Genomic DNA, 24,794 nt, shown 5'->3' with positions numbered 1-24,794 from the left:
TGCGCACCGACATGCTGCTTCTCCGGCCATGCTGAGGCCGAGTCCCACATACAGCAACTAGAAGGATGTGCACCTATGACATACAACTATCGACTGGGGCTTTGGGGGGAAAAAAAAAGAGTTTGTATCAGGAATATGTGTTGGATTTTGTCAGATCTTCTCCAGTGTCTATTGAGACGGTCATGGTTCTTTAGTCTGTTGACGTGATTTTCAGTGTTGAACCAACCTTGTATTCCTGGATGAATCCAGGAGTGGAGATTTATTATCCTTTTTTATATGTTACTAGCTTCGATTTGCTAATGTTTTGTTGAGAAGTTTTGCATCTGCGTTCGTGAGGGGCGTTGGTCTGTGGGTTTCTGGTGACCTCTTTGGTTGCGGTGTCCGTGTGAAGCTGGCCTCGTGAGCCAGTCGGGGAGTGTTCCCTCCCCTTCTGCCTTTGGGAGGGTTGGTGTAGACTTGGTGTTAAATCTTTCTTAAATGCTTGGTAGGATTGCCCAGTGAAGCCATCTGGGCCCGGAGGTTTTTTTGTGTCTTTCTTTTTCTTTTTGGTTGTTGTTGGGAGGTTTTAGTGTATGAATCAGCTTCCCTGCTCGGTGTGGGGTGGCCTGTTTCTTCCTGGGTGAGCTTTGGTCCTTCATGTCTTGCAAGCACTTGGTCCATTTCATCCACGTTGTCAGATTGACTGGTAAAGCTGTCTGTACGTCCCTTCCTTCCCTTCTCACGGCAGCAGGATGTGCAGTGATGTCCCCTCTCGCATTCCTGGTGTTGGTTATGTGTGGCTTCTCTCTTTTCCTTATCAGCCTGGCCTGAAATTCGTCGATTGATTGTTTCAGTGAGCAGCTTTGGTCCCATTAATTTGTCACCACTGCGTTTTACTCACCTTCGTTTTTTCTTTTTTTGCTGAGGAAGTTTCAAGTGGTATAGGTCCACGCCTGGAAATCAAACCCGGGCCGCCAAAGCGGAGCAAGCCGATCTTAACCACTAGGCCACGGGGCTGGCCCTGGCCTTGGTTTTTGCTGGTTATGATTTCCTTCTGGCTTGTTTGTTTTCCCATTTACAGAAACACAATTGACATATAGTAAAGCCCTCTCCTCGTAAGTGTGCAGTTCTGTGAGTTTTGGGAAATGTCTACAGTCATGAGACAGCCCACTTCCTGTCTCCAAGCCCTGCAGGCCCGAGTGGTTACCCCTCCTGCCACCTGCAGCCGCTGGCCTCTTCTCTGCCCTCTGGCTTTCCTGGGCAGGGACTGCGCCGCCCGCAGCCCAGGAGGGCACCCTTGAGTGGCATCCGAGCACAGTGTGACCAGCAGGACTTCAGCTGGGACTGCCAAGGAGGCTGCCATTGGACGGACAGACCCGCTGCTGGTCTGTCTGCTCCCCACTTGAGGGGAACATTTGGGTTGTTTGCAGTTTTTGGCACATATGAATAATTATTTGAGGTTTAATTTGCTCTTTATGTAGTTTCTTAGAATGAAAGCTTAGATGATTGATTTGAGATCTTTTTATAAACACCACTTTATGGAGATAATTTTCATTTGATAAAATTCACCCATTTTGCTTGTACAGTTCAATGAGTTTTAGTATTTTCATGAGTTGTACAGCATCACCACAATCTAAATTCAGAACATTCCCATCACCCTAAAACAAACCTCGTGCCCATCGACAGTCATCTTCTGTAGACGCCTTTGTTTTCAGCTGACCTCTGAACATGGCCCGCTGAACGCTGCGGCTAGGCTCACTCTGGGTGTTTAGTCTCGTTGCTCTTTTGTTCCGTGGAGCTCCCTGAGGGCGCAGCATGTCTGATCCACCCGTGTCCTCAGGGCAGCACAGGTGAGCCCGGGGAGTAACGTTCACAGATGTGTGCCCCCTAGGTGCGTGCCTGCAGGTGCATCCTCACAGGTGTGCACCCGTAAGTGTGTCCCTACAGGTGTGAACCTGCAGGTGCATCCTCACAGGTGTGTCCTCACAGGTGTGCGCCCCATGGATGTGTCCCCACAGGTGTATCCTCACAGGTGCGTGCACCCACAGATATGAGCCTGCAGGTGTGTCCTCACAGGTGTGTACCTGCAGGTGCGTGTCGACAGCAGGAGGCAGATGCTTTTTCAGACCGCTCCACAGGGTCCAGGCAGCACAGGTGGGACCTCCCATGTGGGCAGGGCTGAGCTGGCTCCTTCGGCATTTGCTGCTCTTACTGCAGTTTGCCAAATCTGTGCCCAGTTGTGGGCATTTGGGCCATATCCAGGCTTTAACTGAATTCCAGCTAAGAGGAGCCTCCTGGTTGGCCGTCTCCTGCAGGGCTGGCCCAGCCTGCGACTGCAGGCCTCCTCCATGGGTGGGGAGGGACGTGGTGAAGAAGGCCTTCGCATTCCTGGTACAGGTTGGCAGGGACAATGGCTTGGCCTGCTCCTGGAGCTGAGCCTCCCCTGAGCTGCTCCAGTATGCCTGGAGCATAAAGGCGTCGGCTGGGCAAGCCAGGCTGGCAGGTGGGTGGCCTCGTGGCTGTCCTGGGCTTTCCAGGGCGAGCCTCCTGACCTCCCACTGTGGACCTCTCAGAAATCTCGGGAGACTGCCAGCATCCCTAAGCCAGAGCCTGACTCTCCCCCTATGGAGCCTGTGGGAAGCCAGAGAGCACGTGTGGTTTGTCTGTGAGGAAAGTTTGTACTGACCTGATGGTCTAGGGGACCCATCAGGGTGCTGTCGGCACCCTTTGATCTTGCTCCTCTGGGAGCCTGACAATGTCCCTGTGCTAGCAAGCTCTGCCTGGTTTCTGTCCTGCCTCTGCCCCGGAGACCCAGCCTCCGTTCACTGCTTTTGTTTTTGGAGGGAAAGGTCGAGGGGCATGGGGGGATGTGCATGGAGTTGGGGGAGGAGACACAGGGATCCAGCAGCCCCCAGTGTGCTGGCATGGTCTCTGGCTGCAGCACTCTTGGGCTACCCTCCAGGCCAGCAGCAGCCTCCTGGGAAAGTGTCCCCAGGGGGAAGGTGTCCTAGGGGACAGTGTCCTCAGGGGGAGGCTGCAGCCTGGCCCCCATGGCCTCTCTTGGGAGGGACGGAGCTCCTGGCGTTGGGACCCACGGGATGGGGAGGGCTGCTGGCTCCTGCCTGGAGCGGCCCCCTCCTGCCTCGTCTCGGGCCCTTGCCCAGCACCCACTGATGTGGTTCTGGTTATGTCATCTCTCCCCTGAGACAGTGGGGCCTTCACCTCCTTCATTCCCTCCTGATCCCTAGCCCCCAGAACCGAGGGTGCGAGGGAGTGGAGGGGGGTGTTTGGGCTCCCCTGGGTCCCTGGGGCGGTGGGAGATTCTGAGTGTGGCAGGCTCTGCTGCGGGATGACGCTCTCTCTGTACCTGTTTGCAGACTATGTGTACTTCGAGAACTCCTCCAGCAACCCTTACCTGATCCGGAGAATCGAGGAGCTCAACAAGGTAGCGTGTGTGTGTGCGGTGTGCCTGGTGGTCCCATCCCTGCCGGTGGGGGCGGGGGGGGGCAGCGTGCCCCTGCCCTTCCTGCGGCTCTGCCTAGGGCCATCGTCACAGATGAGACAAAACACGCCCCCAGCCTCTGTGCTGTGTTTGCAGGGGACTTCTTGGGTTGGCCCCAGACTGGCCACTGTCTGCTCAGACCTTTGGGTGGCTTCGTCCCCAGGATCACCTGCCTAGACTGGGTGCTTCTCCTTGGAGAGCCCATTAGTGAGGTCCCTGGTGGCCTCACTTGAGGGACATGCTCAGGGGGTGCCTGAGCAGAACAGAAGTGTTCAGAAAGCGTCTGGGTTGGACGATTCTGGAGACCAACCAAAGACCCAAGGAAGCGGCCTGGGCAACCATAGCCCGAGGGTGCCTGTGGGATCCATGTGCCTAGGGGTTCCCTGCTTGTCTCCTGTCTCCCTCCCCGCTTACTTGGGCCGCCCTCCTCCCCCTCACTCGTCAGGCACTTGCAAGTTGATCAGGGAAGGGGGTTGTGCTGTAACGGAGGCTGGGTGAGCCCAGAGCCCACCTGGGGCCTGGGATGCAGTGGGAGTGGGCTGACGGGTTGCGAGCCCCGCTACTCCCCCATCTCTCGGATTCAGAATGGCCTCCGTCTTTGGTCAGAGCCTCTCGCATCCTCCTGGCCAGTGGGAATGAGCAGTCTCCCTCCGACCCAGAGTTGTGAGCTGCCTCCCCTCCTCTCCTGCTGGCCTCGTGGTTGGAGGTGTTCGTGGGTGGCGCTGGGGGAGAGGGCAGGCGTGTCCCTTCCTCGTCCGTGGACATGGCCACAACGATGCAGGGTCAGCGGAGCCCCTGGACATGCAGCTCCTTCCTCCCTGGGCCCCTTCCCTTGATTCCTGCAGAGCAGCTACTGAGCTCCTCTCTGGAGCAGCCCCTCTCCCGGAAGCACCCGTTGTTACTTGTGCTGGCGAGGGGGCCCTTGCTGTGCCTCTGTGAAGCCAGCCCTCAAGAAGCTGCTTTCTTAGACCTCAGGCTTTGTGACAGTGTGGCTTGGGATTCTTGGGACCAGGCAGGATGGGGTGGGAAGGTCAAGTGCTGACCCACAAGGGTCAGACTTAGCTGCAGCCGAACCTGACCCCTTGGCCATGCTTGCCAAGGGCCTCTCCCTGTGGCATCTACCACCACCACCAGGACAAGGAGAGTCGGAGGGGTGCCTGTGTCCCAGCCTGAGCATGTCAGGCTGGTGGGAGTGATCTGGCAGCTCCTGGAAGTTCTGGGGCCAGATCTGGAGGTGGCAGGGCCAGGGGAAGCGACTGGGACATCCTGTGAGGCCACGGCACTGCCAGAGCTTATGCCCCTGCAGGCGCCTCGTTGGCGGGGCCCTGCTCACAGCTTGCCCAAGCCACAGGGCCTGCGGGAGAATGGGCAGCTGGCCTCCTCAGCTGGAACAGGAGCAAATGGTCGCCCATCTGCACGTGCCGGCACACACTGACGTGGGGACATGAGGAAACAGGCACAGAGACTCCTCAGATGGCAGTGGAGCATGGTTGGAGGGGCTGGGTGTCCACACGTCCTCCAGGTCTCTGCAGTGACAGGTGGTGCTGGCAGGTGGTGCTGGCAGGTGGGGCCGTGGCAGCTGGTCTTCCTGGGGCACAGGGCAGGCGGCACCCCAGGGCAGGGGCCATAGGTGCCCTTGGTGACAGGGCCTGCACAGCTCTTGCCCCTCACTCTGGCCATGACATGCAGAGGGCAGATCACACAGTCGGGGCTGTGGCGTCTGCCTGTGACAGCCACGTGTGTGACAGTAAGGTACAGACAGAGCACTGACCCACCACAGTGGTGGCAATGGCTGGTGCTGGTGTCTGAGCTCCTGCTCAGGGCCAAGGCCATGGCACCTCTGCATTTGTGTGCACTGTGGTCTCCCTGACAGACCAGGTCAGAGGGTAGGGCAGCTGAGGGACTTGCCCGAGGTCCTGCCCCCAGCAGGGCGGGAGATGCCGTCAGCGGTGGGAAATTCCAGGATTCTCAAGGCGAGAACACAGCTGGGGGGCTTCCAGGCAGGCACAGTTGACTGAACACATACTCTGTTCTCTTGCCCTTGACACCCCCTAAAATAGCAGGAAAGCAATGCCAGGGCTCTGCACCCCAAAGATGGAGAGAATAGGAGAGGAGGTGCTGCCCTGTGAGGTGTGGATGCAGATTTGGACAGAGGAAAGCTCCTGTCCCCCAGTTGTGGTGGTAGGAACAGTGGTGACCTGCAGGGCTCGTCCCGGGTACCACTGAGGCGGCTGGCGTGGGTTGAGAACACGGAAGACAGTGGATATCTGTTGTGGTAGTCAGGTGGATCCCTGGGGACCCCCTGCCGCTGCCAGCCTCTGTCTCCAGCTGGAGAAGTGGACTCGGGATCCACTCGGGGTGCAGCCCAGGCGAGTGTGGTTCAGGCAGGGGCTGAAAACGGGGTCAGTTTGTGGGGTCCCCCTCATTGGCTGACCCTGCCCCCTGCCCCCTTGTCCCTGGGACCCAGGGCAATGTCTGCTGTGCAGGAGGGCAATGAGGTGCTTCTCGCTGGATAGCCAGACCTCAGCTGGTGACATTGTGGTCCCAGCAAAGCGCCGTTTCCCAACCTTGCCCTGTGGTGACGACCTCACTTGCCAGCCCGGCCTGCTCTCAGCCTCCCAGCCTTCACAGAGCTCACGGGAACAGGAAGGGTGAACCAGAGGCCGGAGGTGTTCAAGGAAGGCTTTTAACATGAAAACCGATCAAAACGAACCCGGAAGAGGAGCTGATTCAGGGAGCAGAAGAAAACCAAAAGCACAGGAAAGCTCTCCTATCCTCAGAGAAGCGGGAGGGGGTGCTGTGAAATGGGAAGACCCAGGGGTGAGAAAAAGCTCCTGAAAGTTAGAATGAAGCTTTCCAGTCATTAGCAGAAATAAAGAATGCAGAGATAAAGGTGGGGACACCTCCCAGAAGCCGGCACAAAAGCACAGAGACTGGGAGAGAATGTGGAACCTCACCCAGCGGTCCCACATCCAGTTAGTAGGAATGTGCGAACCAAAGACCCTGCGGACAGAGTGACCTGAGAAAGTGCTGCTCCCCTGTCCTCCTCCCCAGGGCTGCCTGCTGTGGGGTCCTGGGCCCCGCGGGGACACTCGGCCCTGCCCTTTCCGTGGGTGCGCAGAGTGGCGCCCCTCCGCCCCCCAGGACCTGGGCCTTTATGAACCTCCAGAGTCAGTGTTGTTTTCTCCTAGAACTTGCCCGGATATTATTGCGTTTACTTTATTTCCGTGGAAAACTAAATCTTTACAATACTGAAGAAAACTGCTGTTTGGAATGGAAAGGGGGTGCTAGGAACCAGGGTGGGGCGTGAGCTTGAGGAGCGCAGCACCATTGCGCTGGGGCTGTTGTCCTGGGGCCGTGGTGATCCGGGTGACTGAGGCGAGGAGGCTGGGGAGCAGGCGGGAATCCCCCGAGAAGCCTTGGTGCCACAAGGCCCCTGCTGCCGACAGGAGCAGCGGTAAGGATGGTGTGGAATTAGAAGCCAAGTTTGAGGATGTGGGTGTGAGGTTTAGGTTTGGAGCGTGGAGTGTGGGGATCTCAGGAGAGCACAGCCAAAAGGCAGAAGAGACGGTGCTGCCAACCCCAAGGGCTGAGTGATGGAGGGGACGGGCCTGGGGGTACACACACACACTTACACAGACACACGCAGCCTGCTCTGGAGCGACAGCCGCCCCACCTTGGGGTGGCACCCCAGACCTGCCATGGGGGCCGTGGGTGTCCAGCTGCCCCGTGCAGACAGGAAACAGACGAAGTGCCTCGCAGCTGCACAGCCCTCTGCCCGTAGGCCCTTTGGGACCCCAGCACCAGGCAGGGGACCGAGCAGATTGAGGGGACAGGTTGCAGTTGTGAGGGGCTGAGGCCGCCGGGATCTGGGTGGAGCACCAGAGAGGGTTCTGGAAGCCCCGAGGTCCCAGGTCTGGCCCAAGCCGGGCTCACATAGGTGCAGCTGCACAGAGCAGAGCGGACAACAAACCGAGAAATGCACGTTCTCACGGGGGCGAGGGGCAAGTCCCAGCAGCCAGAGGGGTAAGACCTGTTGAACCCCCGGCCATTCAGCCAGGACCCCAGGAGGGCTGCAGCCTAGAGTGGGGCTATTGTAAGCCAGCTTCGGAGGGAGGAGACACAAGGGACACAGTGTGTGGGAGGAAGAGGGTGCGTGGCTGCAGACCCCACAGACCCCGCCAGGTGAGCAGCGTGTCAGCACACTCAGAGGATATGGACAAACGTCCTGAAGACATAGGCTATCAAAGGACTGAATTACGACTGCTGCTTAATTTAAAGTGTTAGTGGTCATTGTTGTAGACTTTATCCTAGGTTGCTTCTGTGGTTCTGTCGCAGTACTGGGTATATGTGTTGCGTTGAATGTCCCTCGTCATTTCAAGCACAGCAGACGGTTTCTGGAACCGTTTCTAGGAGGTACTTTTTGATCTGGGATTCACGGCTTGGGCAAAATCTTAAATGCCTCTGAATACTGAAAATGTTTACAAGTCTTTCACAGCAATTTTGACACATTGTGTTTTGAGAAGCGTAGTCTTCCTACAGGAAACCCAGGCGCCACCGCCGGGCTTTCCTGCAGCCGCTTGTCTTGATCCTGGGCTAGAGAGCAAAGCTAGCTGTAGTTATTGAATTTTCCTTGAAGAATTCTTCATTCTTTTTGTGTTCTTTCATAGTCTAGACAGGATGATAGTATCGGTGTACACCACTTTGCAGTATTGGTGGTGAACTTGTAAAGCAGCAAAGTTGATAATGCTTTTACTTAGTGCTCTCAGGTGTGAAAAGTTCTTGAGACTTTTTCTTGAAAAATTACTGGTCTAATGGAATCAGATAAGGAAAAGCTAAATACTTTTCTTAAAGATGATTTTGTTTAATGTTATAAATGCTAGTATACTAAATTCTAGAACGGTTAGAACTGTGATGTAATCCTTGCATCATTATTAAAAATTTTATAAACTCCTGTTAGTTCAAAAAAGATACGTTTTTCCTATGAGGTTATTTACCCAACAGGCTTCTTCAGCGTCCTTGCTCCTCCCTCTGTTCTCTTTCCATACTCGGTGGACTGTTTGCAAGTCCTTAAACTTGCTTCTGATCGTCAGGTTAGCAGCTTCCACAACCGTTGTAATCACGGAAGCATCCTCCCCTCGTGCTGATATGCAGACAGCCAGCTCCAAGCCCCAGCTGGGTGGCTTCTCTGTTTCTGATGTGGATCCAGGCCCCAGGGCTGTCTCTCTTACCTGGCTGCTGGGGTTTGCTCACGAGGCGTGATGGAGGCCAGCGGTCGGCTGTCCTTGATCGTGCCCCTCTGCATGGCGGAAAGGAGGGGTCGCCTTCGAGGCTGAAGGCAGAGCAAGGTTCGGCTGAACACTGGTCACAGCTTTCCATTCCGGTGGCCAGGTGTCAACCAGGTTCTGGCTCCAAGCAAGCAAGGCCTGGGGGAGGGACCCGGAGGTCCAGTTCTCCCATGGACAGCAAGGGGGTGGAAGGGGTGGAAGCAGCCTGGTAGGTGGCGCCTCTAGCGGTCTGGTCTCAGGCTGTGGCCCTGCCTCCTCAGGGCCGAGTTCCAGGTTAGGAGGGGCCGGGGTCTGCCTGGTATTCTCGGGTGGCACCGGAGGGAGGGGAGACCTGGAGGGTGGGACGGTAGAGACTGGGTTTAGGTCTCGTGTGTGTCTCTTACTGGGTCAGAGGTGCCACTGCCTCTTAGCCCACGGGGACCCTGGGCCCACTCCAAGGGCGTCGGCATGCTCTGCGGTTGGCTTCTCTCAAAGTGTGCCCATTGCTGGTCGCACTTGAGGTCCTGGACAGGGGATGTCCTTCCTGGGAGCTGCAAGCCCCCTCTGGTGGTGTGTCCACCTCGGGCCAGGGGCCTGTGCATTCCTCATACCCTGCCTTGCTGTTGCAGACGGCCAACGGGAACGTGGAGGCCAAGGTGGTGTGCTTCTACAGGAGGCGGGACATCTCCAGCACCCTCATCGCCCTGGCCGACAAGCATGCGAGTGAGTCTTGGGCTTTCACATGGGGGTGACCCCTGGGGGGTGGTCTGCCTGGCCCGGCCTGTGGCTCTCGTGGTCCTGACCCTCCCTCTGTGCTCTCCTGGCCTCCCCTCCTCTTCCTCTGCAGCCACGGCCTTGGGCTCTGGGCCCTGGCTGGGGTTAAGGAAGTCCCTATGCGAGTCCCTCGGGGCTTCTCTGAGAAGCAGGTCCTGGCGCGCACTTGTCTGGTGTGTGGCTGGCTGTCACTTACCCGGGGTTTTTTCCTAATATGATTAATTTTGGAGACTTTTCAAATCTGGTTGGACCATTCCTTGGATGTTACAGGGTGGTGTGGCACAGGGTTGCTGCGGGTCCAGAGGTTTCCCTTGATGTTTCAAATAGTGTTTTCAGAAACCAAGTCCGTCTCTATTTACAATTCAAACCTAAGTCTAGGAGACACTGACTCAGAGGGACTCTTAACCAGCTCAGCATGAGGATCGGAAGCTCCTGGCACAGGAGGCACATGGCCTCGTCTCTGTGTCAGGGGCTGCTGTTCTTACTCTAAACGGCGTCCACAGACCGGTGGACTGGTCTGGGTCTGCTTCCACATGGGGGCGTTACTTCAGAGGCTGGGCTGCCCTGTGTCCTCCACACGTCTGGGGCCAGAGGAGCCTGGAGTGGCCCGTGTCCCACAGTGTTATGCCGGTTCCACGTGGCCCTCCTTCTGCTGACACGGTGGGAGGTTCCAGGGTCTCCCACAAGAATGTGACTGTCCCTGGTCCCCTGGACGCTTGGTCACGGGCGGCCCTGGGCCAGCCTTGTTGCCACGCCATCAGCCTGCGGACAGTTGCATTTCTTGTCGTGAGTTCGTCAGGTGTTGCCTTGACTCTCTTCTTGTCACTGGGGTGGGCAGAGGCTCCACTTGTGAGCCCCTCCACTTGTGAGTCACCCCTCGCTGACCCCAGCTCCTCTGGGTGGAGGTCAGGCATGGGGGAGCCAGGACTTCCCAGCGGTGGCCAGCCTGCTGGGCCTTACCCAGGCTCTAGGTCAATGCGAGGACTCAGGCAGGAGGAGTCCTTCTGTGTGAGAGGCAAGACACCCAGGCCCAGTGGCCTGGGACTAGGTCTTCGTAGGCCTCGGGGATGAAGGTGAGAAGCAGCAAGGTATGGGGTGAAGGAAGATGCATTTAGGACCCCCTGTCCCTGCCTTACAGCTGGAACCCTGTTCCCAGCATCCTGGGTAGGATGAAGCCTTGAGCTATCTTCAGGGTCAGCACTGCTGGGCTGGGCCCCCAGGGCAGGCCCCTACACCGCACAGGGGTGGACGAGCTCTTAGGGGAGCCGCGTGGGCTGCAGGATGTGCAGCCAGCCCCAGGGGAACAGCTGGTTCTTTGCCGGCCTGGTCTGGCTTCTCAGGAGCATGGGATCCTGGGTGGTATTTGCCCAAGGGCCGTGTTTGCAGGAGCAGCTGTGGGTCTGGGCCTTGGTGCATTTTACACTACCCTGGAGTTTTTCTGGCTGTTGTGCAGTTTGTGTCTCATTTAATCAGTGATGTCCCCGTGATGCACGGTGGCTCCGTGTCCGGTGGTAAATGATGAAGCTGTGCCTAGAGGGGAAGGCATTAGTGATAGGACACAGTGGCCCATTGACTCCGACCCTGAAGCCTATACCCACCACCCCCACACTCTGTGGCCTCCAGGTGTCAAGGAAAAGAGCTGGAGGTTCCGGGGGGTCTATAAGCTGCATGTTCCAGGGGAGTGGTCCCTGTGGTCACTGGCCCTGCTGGTGTCAGCGAGGCTGGTTCCTGTTCCCTGCTGTTGGGACGCTGATGAGGGCCTCAAGGAGTGGGCTGCCAGGCTGTGGACCTGCTGGTCCGTATGGCCCAGGGTGGCATGTGTCACCATGGACTTAGGTGTCAGTGACCAAAGATCTGCTCCTCACCTGTGTCCATTGCCCAGCCCAGAGCGATTGTGGTCCTCACCCCCTTGGCACATGGTGGCACGCTATGTCCATGGGCCCCATCCTGGAGATCAGCCAATGGCCAAGAAGGCTCTAGGAGGGAGCTTGGCTGGGCGTTAGGTGATGGGAGCTGTTGGAGGGGCAGGTTTTCCAGGAGGGCCACGTTGGAGCATGTAAAGTTCCGCACTGTGGACTAAAAGCTGAGCAGGCAGCACGTGTCGTGTGAGACAGGTCTGCTGCTCTGCCGAGGCCACCGGCTCACCCACCTTGGTGCGGGACCCCATCCGTTTTCTCAGGAGTCTGTCCTCTGTACCAGCTGCTCTGTCTTGCAGTGATTCTTGCAGGAGCCACGTTCTGGGGGCCGTCTCTCCTGGTGTGTTCATGTGAGCCGTGGCCAGGGTGAGGCTGGTCCATCCTGCTGTCCCAGGCCCTCCCCAGCATCGGGGGGCAGGTGTGAGGACACTCTGGGGGCCCTTCTGGTAGGAGGGACAGAGACCACGGGAACCCTCTGCTTGGACAGGGAGGCCCCTGGAGCACACGATCAGATCAGCTGCTAGGGTTTCTTCTGGGCCTGAAGAACAGAAGCCCCCGCCCCGCTCCTGCCAGGGCGTCTAGCCCCCAGTGTAGGCCAGACGCCCCCGGACCACACAGGCCACCCCGTGGCAGTGAAGCCCCTCTCTTTATGCTTGTTCTGGGGTCTCCCAGCTACCATGAACTCAGCCCTGGCCCCTCGTGGGAACCAGAACAGCTGCCTCAGGCCACAGCAGACAGGCCATGGCCCACTGCCCTGAGGTGAGTGTGCACGTGCACTCGCGCACACACACGCAAAGCTGTCCTTCTGAGAGCAAGACCTTCCCGGGCAGAGTGGCAGGGACAAGTGGCAGGGACAGGTGGCAGGCTCTCCTGGAAACCCTGTGGATGAGCTGCAGGGGCTCAGGGTTGCCAGTGGGGTATGTGCGCTGAGCTGGGATGGGGTGGGAGTGCAGAGCTTGCCTATGGCTTGGGGGGTGAGCCTGGGGCCAGGGCACACCGGGTCCCAGAGAAAGGGGCACTGTGCCATGGCCCCCTGCCCCTGGGTTAACCCCCTGGATTCCTAGAGGCCGAGCACCCCAGCACCACGCAGGCCTGAGGGAAGGCTTGGAATGCTGGGGAGGGACACAGGCTCTGGGGAGGCACGCTCTCCCCATCTCCTGTAGGGGCTGGAGGCCAGCCTGACCCAAGCCCTGGCTGCTCCAGGGCCCCCTCCTCACCACTGCTGATCGAGGCCGTGGTGGGGTGGGGGTCTCGGAGCCACTGTAGGTTTGTGTCAGGCTGAGGAGGGGCTCTGTCTCTGACCCAAGTGGGTGCTGTCCATGTGGACCCTGGCCGGCAAGGCCCAGGATGACAGCTTCTGGTCCCAGTTCCTAGCTGTGCTATCTGGACCAGTGGTGCTGATGCACGTCAAGCTTCTGGGCACTGGTCACGTCCCCATGCTGGGGGTGCAGTATGCCTCGTGGGGTCCCCAGAACTGGGCCAGGAGGTGATGAGGCCAGCAGTGTGGATGCTGTGGCTCGTGTGGCCCACTGCCTGGAGCAGACCCAGAGCTGCCTCCTCCCTCAGCCCCAAACCCTGGCCTCTGAGCCGCTGGCATCCCGGGGTTCCGAGGGCTGTGACAGTTGGGGGGACTCCCCGCATCCACCACAGGGGGGCAGCAGAGGGTCGTGCAGGATGAGAGGGAAGGGGTTGCCTGGGTGGGGAGTGGCCGGAGGAGGGCACATGGGGACAGCTGGGAGCATCGCTCTATGCCCCTCACCTTTGGGGCCTGGGGTAGAGGACGGGGTTTAGCTGCAGGTCTGGAGGCTCCCAAGGTGCTGCCCAGAGCAGGGGGAAAGCAGCCCATGGGGTGGCCGAGCTGCACGTGCCCCTGCCCTGGTGTCGTCCCCGCAGGCCCCTTGCACTGTCCCAAACCTCCACTATGCCTTTGGGGGCATCACATCCCCCAGGCCTGAGTGTGCCGGGGGTCCACCTCGTGGAGGGCTCCCTACACCCACTCCTCGACACACATGAGTTTTGGGCTCTCCCTGTGGGCATCGCTGTCCCAGTCCTGGGGGTGTGGCCAGGGCCCCCCAGCACCGGGGCGGGTGGGCAGCGTGGGCGCTGGGGTGGGCAGGTAGCCAAGGTCGGCTAGGTGGAATGTCCAGAGGCCCAGGTGTGTTCTGGGTTTGGCCAGTGGTCTTCACCCCACTCCAGGAGGCCGGCAGCTCATGTCTGCCCTGCCTCCCAACCTGGAAGCCTTGTCGCTAACCCACTTTCTGGGTGCTGTCTGTCTGTTCTGTAGCCCTGTCAGTCTGCTATAAAACCGGACCGGGGGCCGACAACGGCGAGGAAGGTAAGACCACCTCTGCGGGCGGGTCCTCGTGCCTGTGTGCTGCTGGGGGGGCGCGGGCCGCCTGCATGGCCGTCTGCACCGTGCGCTGCAGCTCACCCGAGGGTCCTGCTGGTGCCAGGAGGGCTATGGGGCAGGGTCTCTGCTGGCCTTGCGCTTAGCGGTGGGCGTCTGCCTTCCCGTCCCGACCGGTGGTGGCTTCTGCCTCGTTTTCCCTTCTTGCCCTCTTGCCTGCTGCTTCCGAGGCCAGCACAAGATGCTATCTTCCCTCTTCCCGTCCTGGCGCTCGGGGGTCCCTGGTGCTTTCTGGGTGCCTGGGCGTGAACAGGTAATTTGGCGTTAGAGCATCTGCTGGGGGCTTCCAGGGACCTCCACGGCCACTCCAGCTCGGGCAGGGGGAAGGGCACGCACAGCCGGCTCATGGGCCTTCCTCTGTGGGGCCGGCTGATGGGGGCTTTTCGTCCTGCAGGAGAAATAGAGGAGGAAATGGAGAACCCAGAAATGGTGGACCTGCCCGAGAAGCTCAAGCACCAGTTGCGGCATCGGGAGCTGTTCCTCTCGCGACAGCTGGAGTCGCTGCCTGCCACCCATATCAGGTACCCGGGTCGGGCGGGCGCAAGGGTCTGTCCCTCCTCCTCTGACAGCGTGTCCTCCTCTTGCAGAGGGAAGTGCAGCGTCACCCTGCTCAACGAGACCGAGTCGCTCAAGTCCTACCTGGAGCGAGAGGTGAGGCTGGTCACTGGGGTCCCCTGGCGCTGCGGGTTCAGGGTGTCCTGGTGGCTGGAGGCGGAGGCTGGGCACCATCCCCCCACTGCTGGCCTCTACTGGCCTGGGTTGGGGGACACTTCTCCCACCTCACTGTGGGCCCAGACCCTTCCCTGCCCGCAGCATCTTGAGACCAGGCTCTGGTCACCTCCCTTCCCAGTATCCTGTGCAGCCTCCGCTCTCTCCAGCCCGGGAGGATACAGGAGGGGCACAGCTGGTGTGTTCTCTCTCCAGAACGGCTTGTCTCGGGGGGATAATGGTTGCAGCTCGTGCTCTCACTGCAGACGTGTGGCCGTACAGCAATGCAGGCCACTGCCTTGAGCCCTCACTGTGTTGACCCAGAACTATGTTGTCTGGGTGACGAGAAGGGTTTCTAAGTTTATAAAATCAGAAATGTCAGTGCTGCCAGGGTTGCACTGTTGGGGCCAGGGCCTTGGGACCAACCTCCTTGTCCGGGGACAAGAACCGGGGACCCCACACACTGGAGGATGCTACCCAACCCATGCTACCCACCCCCTGAGTTGTAACAACCAAAAATATCTCCAGGCAGTAGACATGCCCCCAGGGAGCAGCGGCGCCCCAGTGAGAGCTGCTGCTCTGAGGATGTTCAGAGACAGCCAGCTGAGGTCTGGAGGAGCTGGGGCACGTTAGTTACTTAGAGGGATGGGGTCACGGTGTAAGGAGACTCCCGGGGTCAGCTGAGGAGTGGGTGTGTTCTTGTCCTGGCTGCGGGGCCTGTCCCCTCCCTGCGTGTCCCCATGTGGCACTTGGGTCTCTGAGGAGACCTCCTTGAGTCAGCTCAGTCCACTCTGCCCGTGGCTGCCCCACAGCTCCGTGCCCCCGTCTCGACACTCGTCGCACGACTGTCATCATCTGCATCTGGCACCACTTGTTCTCGGCCACAGTCCCCTCCCACCATGCAGAGCCCGGCTCATTGCGGAGCTCAGGGGGACACGGTGGGTGGGGAACAGACTACGGATGAGAACCAAAGATGGCAGTCTGGTGAGGGCATCCTGGTGCTGTGGCTGCATCTGGGGCCTGACTCAGGGAAGCCGCCAGGAGACAACGCCTGAAATCAGTCCTGAAGTGCAGGCCCGGCTCGGCCAGGGCAGCCAGGCACCCCACCACACGCCGGCACATTGGGAGAAGGCCACCTGGAGCCTGGTGCTCCGGGAAGGGAGAGGAAGGCCTATGCGTGACCGGAAAGACCCCTTAGTGACAGCCACACAGAGGAAGTGATGCGGAGAGATGTTCATGAGCGACAAGGCTGGCTGTAAACAGTTTAGCTGTGCGGCAAGCATGTGTGTGCTGTGTTGCGTGTGTGCAGCAGTGGCCTTGGACCGACGCTCAAGGCCCTATGCGTGTCTCCAGGTGGCAGGGGCTGGGGGGTGCTTGCCTGTTTCCACTTAGCAGCTTAGGAAGCACATCATTCTTACATGATGAGAAAACGGGCTGCAGATTTGGGGGCTGGGTGCCCCGAAACCCCTGACACTCGACACAGCCTTCCCTCCCTGAGATCCGAACAGCCCCGCTCAGGCAGTCCTCACAGGCACGGCTGTAGTCTCTGCGGACTCACACCCCAGGATGACACTGGGAGGAGCCGGTCGGCTCTGCCCAGGCCTCCAGGGGCCATTTATCAATTTAAAGAAAGAGAGAAGGTGGGCAGGCCAAGGCAGCTGCAGGTGGGTTTAGAACAGCAAGGGGAATGGAGCGAGAGCTGGAAAAACAACCAAAGAGGAGCCCAGGGAGGTAGAATGGGAGTCAGGGAGAGCGGAGCCCCAGGCACATGAGTGCTGAGACCCCGAGTTTCCCCCGGCGAGTCCTCTGGTGGAAGGCCTGGGTCAGCAGACTTGCTGTTCAAAGACAATCCAAACCAGCTTGACGCATTTCCAAGAAACACCAGTAAATGTTGGGGCACAGGGTGCCGGACAGCGAAGGGTCGGGAATGCCGGACTGTGTGAATTCCAACCAAAACAGCCTGGTAGCTGGCGAGTTAGGGGAAGATAGGCTTAGAGGCAGAAGCTGAATCAGCGATGAGCTGTGTACAGCCTGCAGCTCTGCTGACAGCTCCGGGCATCGAGTCCAGAACATTCTGTAACTCCTCATTTGTGTATGTCTCCTGTGACAACCCACACCAAAACCGCACCATCTTCTTGAAGGATGTGCCCAGAATCTGTCGGATTCATCCCTAGATGCTTAGGATTTTGGTTGCTGTTAAACACTTTTTATAAACTAAATTTTCAAGCTGTTGCTGCTGATAGAAATGCAGTGATGTGGGGGTATTGGTCGTACCCAGCAGCCTCGGTGAGCTGTCTCAAGTCTGGTAGTCTGTCAGCTCTTGGTGGGTTCTAAGCAGATCATCGTCCTGTGCAGTGGTCATGTCGGCATCCTTCCTGCTTCTCGGTTTTTGTGTATTTTCTCCCATTGCTCTAACCTCCACCACAAGCTCAGACGGGCAGTGTGGCCCCACTGTGGGCTCTGGGCGAGGCCTGTCCGGCGCCCCGTGCTGACGCCTGTCTCGTGTGGTGTTTTTCAGGATTTCTTCTTCTATTCTCTAGTCTACGACCCACAGCAGAAGACCCTCCTGGCTGATAAAGGAGAGATTCGAGTAGGGAACCGGTACCAGGCGGACATCACTGACCTGTTAAAAGAAGGTAGGACGGGGCGGGGCCTCAGCTCCGCGCACAGGGAGGCTGGGGTATGGGCCGACTCTGAGTGTGTGAGGGGGTTGCTTTGGAAGTTGGTGGCAGCAGCTAGCCCTGTGCCCCAGCAGGGCCTGTCATCAAGCCATCTCTGCCACGTGGAGATTTTGTTTTCTTCGGCTTTTGTTTTCATTACTTCTTTAAAGCTCTTTTTGTGTTCAGAAAACTTTGGATGAATTTGCCCGTTTTGCTGATTTCTGCTAGTAGGTGTGGCCTCCGTGAGGCCTGCCATGCACCAAGGGGATGCGGTGCCTGGCTCCCTGACCCTCCCTCGGGCCTTCAGCAGCCTGGGGGTCGTGGGTGGGCTCGACCCCTTTCTTCTCGGCCTGTCTTGTACCCTAACGAAGCAATGTAGGCAGGAGTTTGGGACCCGTGGTGACCGGCCGGGGGTCACTGTTCTGGCAGAGAAACTCTGTGTTTCATCTGACAGTTGTGACCAGTGGCGTTTGTGGGCTTCCTTTTGGTGGCACGTGAGATGACACTGCCTCTCACGCTGTGAGCACTCAGGCCCCTGAACAGCGGCGGCTGCACTCGGGCAGCCTGTGTCCCATCCTCCCCGGAGGCCTGGGTTGGGGTTGGCAGGCGTCGAGCCTCCTTGCCTGGCAGACTGGGCTCCTGCGTTGCCTGAACAGGCCGTGCAGCTGTGGGAGCTTGCTCGGCGGCTGGGCCTCCCACAGCCACTTTCAGCTCCCGCAGTCCCCTCTGCTTCTCGTCAGCTGGCCTGGCCCCTTCTCACGGTTACCGGTCACTTCCCTCCCGCTGTCCCTGGCCGTGTCATCGTTTCCTGCTAAAGTGGTATTTGTTAGCTGTGAATAGGCCATGTGATTGGTGAGCCAAGCGAGCGTCTCCTGGTGTTTGTCATGTGAGGCCAGCTAGACAGGGTTGGACCAGAACTAGGTCCCCAGCTCCTGCCTTCCTCTGCTCCTTTCCATTTCCTCCATCGTGGGTTTCTCTAAGGATCCTTTATAAGTGCTGGACTTTCCTTTTTCTGAGGCCTCCTATTCTTCTCCTGTGGATGTGTGTCTCTCTGAGGCTGGTCTAGTTGTTTCAAATGTCTGATCCTGGCTTGTGTACGTTACAGGATGTAACGCACACCTCTCACACGCATACATACACCACACGCACACACACACACAGGTTCACACACCTGCTTCCTCCTGTTGGTTTGTTTTGTTCTTCATCTCTCGGGGGTTCCTGCCCATCTGGTCAAATGTGAGAAGGAGGCGCTAAGTCAGGGTGACAGGAAGCCGTGTGGTGGGGGGCCACACCAGGATGCGTGTGGTGTTCCCCCACCGTTCATGCGTGTCTGTCTGTCCTGCGTGCAGCGAGGCTGCCCTCCCTGCCTGCCCTGGCACTCTGCGCTGTGGTCCCAGCTTCTGGCCCTTTTCTGTCACTTCTGGTGGCTTTCCTGAGCGCACACACCCCACTCCTACCTGACCACACAGGGGTCTCCCTGCTGCAGCCTCTCCCTGAGTGGGCGGGGCCCTGTCCCCCTGCTGTGGGCACAATTGGTGCCAGGGTGGTGCCCCAGGACCGGCCATCCTCCAGGGACTCACAGGGCTTCCCGGGCCCGCGCCATCCCGATGCCAAGTCTCTGGCGGTGCCATGTCCCACCTTCCCAGCCTGGCTGAGAGTGAAGGGCCTGGTGACGGCCACGTCCAGTTAGAAATGGGAGAGGCCACGAGAGGACCAAAGGAGGACGTTGTGTGGACTGGGAATGTCAGAGGACCTTGTGATCCTGAGCAGTGGCCTTGGTGCTTGGTGGGAGGAGGTACCTCATCCCCTCTGAGCGGCCACCTCAGATCCTCAACCTCCAGGTCCCAGGAGATCTTGTTTCGGGTTGCCAGGGGTGCTGGGCTTGGGTTGAGAAGAGCAGGAGGCCCTGATGAAGCCCCTGCCTGTGGTCCAGGGGCCGCCCGTGGTTGGCATCCCTGCAGCCCTGCCCCCTCCTGGGCCCTGGGATCTTTTCTGGTGACCAAAGTCACACACCTGCCTTTAATGCATTTGGAGTTTTAAAGTGAATGCGCCATGACGGCCAGCCTCGAGTCTGCTTGGTGTGGGAGGACAGGCGGGCACTGTGGGCCGGCCATGCTCATGGCTCTGAGCTCTGCTGCCCGGCGGTCGGTGGGAGCTGGTCATGGCCTGCAGACCTGCGACGCCAGGAGGAGCTGGACCCCGGCTTCCCCGGTGCCCACTTTCCCCGAGTGAGGGGTCTCAGGGCAGAGTCCCCACCAGGAAGGAGCCCACCCACTACACTGGGAAAATCCCACCCGCATTCATCCTGGAGATGCCACGTCTCACGTTTCGCCTCAGAGCAGTCGCCAGGACCCTGACCTCCAGGACAACTTCGAGGGCTGCGCCCCTAGATTCCCACGCCTACCCATCTGTGCTGTTCATCTGCAGCACGGGGCTTCTCCCCTGTGAGCCCCCCGGCCCAGCAGCCTCCCTGGGGCCTTGCCAGGCCTGACCTTCCCTGTAGCAGGGAAGTGCTTGCTTTCTTGGTGACTGAGCTGTGCCCAGCCCTGCTCCAGGGCCCTGCTCACCTCAGGCTCCCCAATGGGCTCGCTGAGCACTGTGAGGGGTCCCCGTCCTTGGTCTGGGGCTTCGTTGCTGCTGAGAGCAAAGGGGCTGAGCGAATGTCACACGCAGCCTGAGAGCCTGAGCTAAATGGGGGGGGGTGTGGCCTCGGCCAGGGAGCGGGACAAGGACCGCTGCGGGGCATCCTGCCTGTGCCAGCCTGGCTGTGCTGGGTTGTGAATTCTCCTGAGGGTCCTCCTGGCACCCTTGTTCTGTGCTCTGAGTAAAGGTTACTTCCTCAGAGGCTGTCCCACCCTCCCTGGTTCTGGAGCACTCGGCGTTGACAGCTCCCCGGGACAGAAACCTCCCAAATGGCTGTGGCCTCACCGAGCCCCACTGGCTGTCTGCAGGGTTAGGAGTGGCCAGACCGGGGCCCGGGGGACACTCACCAGGGAAGAAAAGATGAACTGAAACAGAGCCCTTTTAGGCACCAGGAGGGTCCTTGGGTGACGTGTCCATATCTGGATCATGTCGATGTCAGTGTCCCGTGTCCTGGTTATGAGTGGACTGTGGGTGCTTACACTGGGGGACTGGGAACAGCTGCCCATGAACCTGCAGTGTCTCAGAATAAAATGCTTGATGAAACAAAAACTGAGCTGCCTCTGCTCCCTTTGGTCACAGCTGGCTGTTTTAGCCACGGCAGTGCCCTGAGCAGTGCTGGGGTCCCACCTTGGGGGTATTCACCCAGGCCCTCCCGATATCACCTGTCTTCAGGCTCATCCACCCAAGGCCATGTGATGGCTCCAGCCCTGGGTGTGTACTGTTTCCAGATGTGATACCTCGTGTGTGTGCACATGCACTGATACTGCAGCCTCCTGGGCTCACTCGGCCCTCCTCCACCCAGCACCTCCCAGCATCCGGGCAGGAGAGCGTGCAGCCAGAAGGGCAGTCGCCTGTCACCCCTCGGAAGCAGGCAGACCACTGGCTCCGGAAGGCCTTGCCGAAGCCATGGGGGTCTTCTCATGGCCTTTGTTGGTCTCACTGCCTGCATTTCCTCCTTGTAGGAGAGGAGGACGGCCGAGACCAGTCCAAACTGGAGACCAAGGTGTGGGAGGCACACAACCCGCTCATAGACAAGCAGATCGACCAGTTCCTGGTGGTCGCCCGGTGAGTGTGGGGTGCCAGGGGCGGCACAGGCAGTTAGCCTGGAATGCTGCCTCCTCGCCCCCTGCCGTGGGTGTGGGGACATGAAGCCCTTGGTGTCTGTCCTGCAGGGGATCCCCCAGCGAGGAGCATGGGAGCTCAGAGGGGCCCTCACTCTGTTGAGACTCCTTTGCAATTCGCAAGGAGGTCTGGGAGGGTCAGACCCAGTCCTTTCCTGGATGTGGAGATGCTCTTGGCTGCTGACTCTGCTGCTGGGTCCCCGCAGGTCATGGGGGCAGCTCTGGCTTTGAGGGGCTGGGCCTGTGCACCCACCCATGTATCTCAGGAGCTGCCACTGACAGAGGCTGAGCTGGCTGGGTGCAGATGGGGCTCTCTGCTCGGGCCTAGGACTGGACAGAGGAGCTTGTCCGGCTCCTGGCCGGCCCTGGAGATAGGTGGAGGCAGCCAGGAGGGAAGGAGGTGGCTTTGGACACCCAGGGCCTTACAGCACAAGAGTGGCAGCACTCTGAGGAGCAGCTCCTGCCTGGGCAGACCCCCAGACGGGGCCGGGGCTGGGGCAGGGGGAGGGGAGCTCCTGCGAGCACTTCGGGGGCCATGCGCCCAGAAGGCTCCTGCATGTTCAGCCTGGGCCAAGCACCATCGGGGACAACTTAGAAGCAGGTCCTGAGCTTTCACTGTGGAGGCAGAGCCTCGTGCCCTCTTTCTTAAGACAAGCTCTGCAGAACGCTCAGGATGTGAGGTCTCAGCGCTGCACATTTCCGAGGTGGTGCTGGCAGCGTGCTCCGTCAGACGTGTGCGGGTTAGGGAGTTTTTCAGTCAATGCCCACGAGGTTTCTGTCCCTGGTGCCTGGGGCCACTCTGGTCAGCTGGCTCCTGGGCACCGCCCTGGCTGTGTGAGCGCCGTCTGCACCCCTGGCCAGCCACGTCTCTGTGTCTTTGAATCCCTGGGTTTGGTCAGGGCGCCCCTTCTGCTCATCCAGCTCCAGTGGTCAGTGTCTCTTCTCCTCCCCAGCTCCGTGGGCACCTTTGCTCGGGCCCTGGACTGCAGCAGCTCCGTCCGCCAGCCCAGCCTGCACATGAGTGCCGCGGCCGCCTCTCGGGACATCACCCTGGTGAGTGGGATGCCCACAGCCCCGGGCGTCTGCACAGGACCAGCCCCCAGCCCTGGCCTGCGCGTTCTTAGGCCCTGCTGGGACCTGCTGTTCTGCAGGCTGTCCTGTCCCCCCCCGCACTGCTCCCTTCACAGTCCTCTGTCTCAGGGGGGTAGCTACACCTTCCAGAAGATAGCTCACCTGCCAGGGCTGACCCCTCCCGCGTACACGGGCCCGCCTTGCTAGGGCCTCTTTCCCCCTTGGGTCACTGCACCAGCCGGGGGAGGTGGGGATGGCAGCAAGAAAGCAGGTGGATTGACCACTGTCTGCTGGCTCCACGTGGCTGGGATGGGCCCCTGTGACCTCCAGGACTGCCCGCCAGGCTGGGGAGTCCCCAGGCACCGGGGCCTCCCTTGGGTCGTCTGTGGAGGGGCTTTCCGTGGGGGTCAGCCTGGGAGCAAGCCTGCCTCCATCTCCTCTGCTCTCCCCACGTCTCCCGGGGCCCCTCGGGTCCGTCCTTGTCTCATGGTGGGGCGAGGTGGCGAGCCCCGCGTGGGGCTCTGGTGTCCTTGTAGCAGCCTGGACATGGTTGCTGCAGGGGAGCCTGTGTGACCCCCTTGTCTCCTGCCGCAGTTCCACGCCATGGACACGCTGCACAAGAGCGTGTACGATGTTGCTAAGGCCATCTCGGCCCTGGTGCCGCAGGGCGGGCCCGTGCTCTGCAGGGACGAGATGGAGGAGTGGTCAGCCTCGGAGGCCAGCCTTTTCGAGGAGGCCCTGGAGAAATACGGGAAAGACTTCACAGACATTCAGCAAGATTTTGTGAGTATTGCAGGGTAGGCTCAGGACCCCACTCCTCCCTCCGAGGCCAGAGTGTGTCCGTTCCCCTCATCCATTCGAGGCTCCTGAGGAGACATGAGGGGGATACCTGGGCTGAGAGAGTGTGTGCCACCCGGTGCAAGCTGTCAGGTCAAGGGGCAGTGCTGGCGCCCCCAAGTCCTCGCTGCACTTACAGCCCTGAGCTTGTTGATTTGGTTTTGTTGGTTGGTTTTAACTAGCTGAGCCTCTTCTTGTGTGTCCTTGTTTTGTGTCCCTTGGAGGTGTCCCCCCAGTGAGCCCGTGGATTCCCAGTGTGGGCAGGGCTGGTGCCCTCAAGGACCCCTCCCCGCTGACATCCCCAAAACACATTTAAACTCGTCTGAAGGGAGAGCAGCCTCGCCCCACGGTGGACCCGATGGGTCACACGGAGAGAAGTGTGTCCAAGCAGAAAGTAGCGAGTGACCCCCAGCCCCGAGGAGGGGCCAGGACGCACGGGCTTGCCAGCGTCTGATTAGGAGGGTGACCGCAACAGTACCAGGTGAAGCATTGAGAAGCCTCCAGAAGGCAGAAGAAACCACCGAGGGTGGTGAAGTGACGTTGGTCGGGGCGGCCAGGCCTGCCCCAAGTCAGTCCCCACAGAGGCCATCGGAGGACCTGCTGAGGCTGAGAAGGCTCCAGGTCCCTGGAGAAGCAGAGAGCAGGGTGTCTCGGGAGGGTGTGTGCTCTCCTGACCTGCCCAGAGAGCCGGTGGCCTCTGCGAGGCTGATGTGTATCTAACTTGCTAAAACCTGAACGAGGTGAGTAAGATCGTCTCAGACAAAGATGAATAGAGCTGGAGACAGGGCTAGAGGTCAGACTGGGCATGAGGCAGCAGGCTGTGGTTGGAGCAGACTTCAGGGGGAAGTACCACCCGCTTCACCAATGTCACCATGCGTGCCGGGGGACACGGCCGGGACGTGGCACAGCCGCTGGAGACATAGGGCAATGGACCCCACTCTTGGAGACCAGCACCTCCTTCTCCTTTGTGACAGATCAAGTGCATGCAATGCAGACAGTGCCTGGACTCTGGACTGAACGAGGCTGCTGTCTCGGACAAACCCATGGCCCCCGATCCGCTTCCTCCGTGTGCTCGTGGGAAGTTGGTTCTGTAGGTAGCACAGTAAACCCGAAGCAGCAGAAAGCACTCAGGTGAGAGGCATGCTAACCACCACCGGGACCAGAACTCGGCCCTCGGGAATTTGAAGATGGCGCCGAAGCAACGCACAAGCTACAACTTGAGAACACACATGGGATGTTCTAAAGTAACGTTGGTGAAAACATTGCAAACTTACAGTCCTTGGGCTGTCGGCAAGGAGGCATGTGGAGGGAACGCCAGGGCCTTGTGCACTGCTGTGGCAGGAGGAAAAGGATGCGCACCTGAGTAGCCCTCGAGTTAGATCACTGGACCCAGACAAGGAGCATTTTGAGAAATATGGAGTTTGCCTAAGATAAAGTGCAGCTCGAAGAAGTATCCTGATAGGGGCGAGGTCCCCAGGAGGGGCCCCATGTGTCTTTGCTTCGGGGAGGCCCTCCTCCTCCTGGGTGGGGGTTAGTGGGCTCTCCCACCCCACCTTACGCACCCTTCTCTCACCCAGCTCCCCTGGAAGTCGCTCACCAGCATCATCGAGTACTACTACATGTGGAAGACCACTGACAGATACGTCCAGCAGGTGAGCTGCCTGCTTTCCTCCCCTGGCCCCACACACTCCTGAGCCAGGGCCACTGGGGCCGGAGAGCACAGCCCGGGACCCCAGCCACCACCTCTCCTGTCAGGTCCTGTTTGCGTTTCAGGACGACCTCTCACAGAAGTCTTCCCGAGGGAGGCAGTGGGGGGACACAAGTGCTCCCCTCCCCGTGGCCAGCCTGTCCTGGTGGCCAGCCCCCTCCCCAGGCCCAGCCTGCTGGTCTCTCTGATCCTCTGGGTTTT

General features: G+C 59.5%; 1 protein-coding gene across 6 annotated transcripts in view; it reads left to right on the top strand.

Annotated features, from left to right (window-relative positions):
- The window catches only part of MTA1 (metastasis associated 1), a 45,513-nt gene that overhangs the window by 13,592 nt on the left and 7,127 nt on the right, over nt 1–24,794 (top strand). For 2 of the 6 annotated variants that reach the window (XM_087447794.1, XM_087447790.1), the window contains exons 1-11: nt 2,002–2,069; nt 3,357–3,424; nt 9,378–9,471; nt 13,723–13,773; nt 14,240–14,366; nt 14,433–14,496; nt 17,072–17,189; nt 20,819–20,921; nt 21,931–22,030; nt 22,643–22,831; nt 24,463–24,537. In XM_087447794.1, coding sequence (XP_087303920.1) covers nt 2,030–2,069; nt 3,357–3,424; nt 9,378–9,471; nt 13,723–13,773; nt 14,240–14,366; nt 14,433–14,496; nt 17,072–17,189; nt 20,819–20,921; nt 21,931–22,030; nt 22,643–22,831; nt 24,463–24,537 — 1,029 coding nt within the window. In that variant the 5' untranslated portion in view covers nt 2,002–2,029. Of the gene's footprint in view, nt 1–1,968; nt 2,070–3,313; nt 3,425–9,377; nt 9,472–13,722; nt 13,774–14,239; nt 14,367–14,432; nt 14,497–17,071; nt 17,190–20,818; nt 20,922–21,930; nt 22,031–22,642; nt 22,832–24,462; nt 24,538–24,794 lie in introns of those variants that run through there. The other 4 variants (XM_014790595.2, XM_087447795.1, XM_087447792.1 and 1 more) reach the window with 3 other exon arrangements.

The sequence above is a fragment of the Ceratotherium simum genome, chromosome 24 (assembly GCF_057802395.1).
Source record: "Ceratotherium simum simum isolate JZ-2026a chromosome 24, ASM5780239v1, whole genome shotgun sequence".
Taxonomy (NCBI): Eukaryota; Metazoa; Chordata; class Mammalia; order Perissodactyla; family Rhinocerotidae; genus Ceratotherium; species Ceratotherium simum.
The sequence above is the reverse complement of the archived record's forward strand: the minus strand, read 5'-3'. Positions and strand labels throughout refer to the sequence as shown.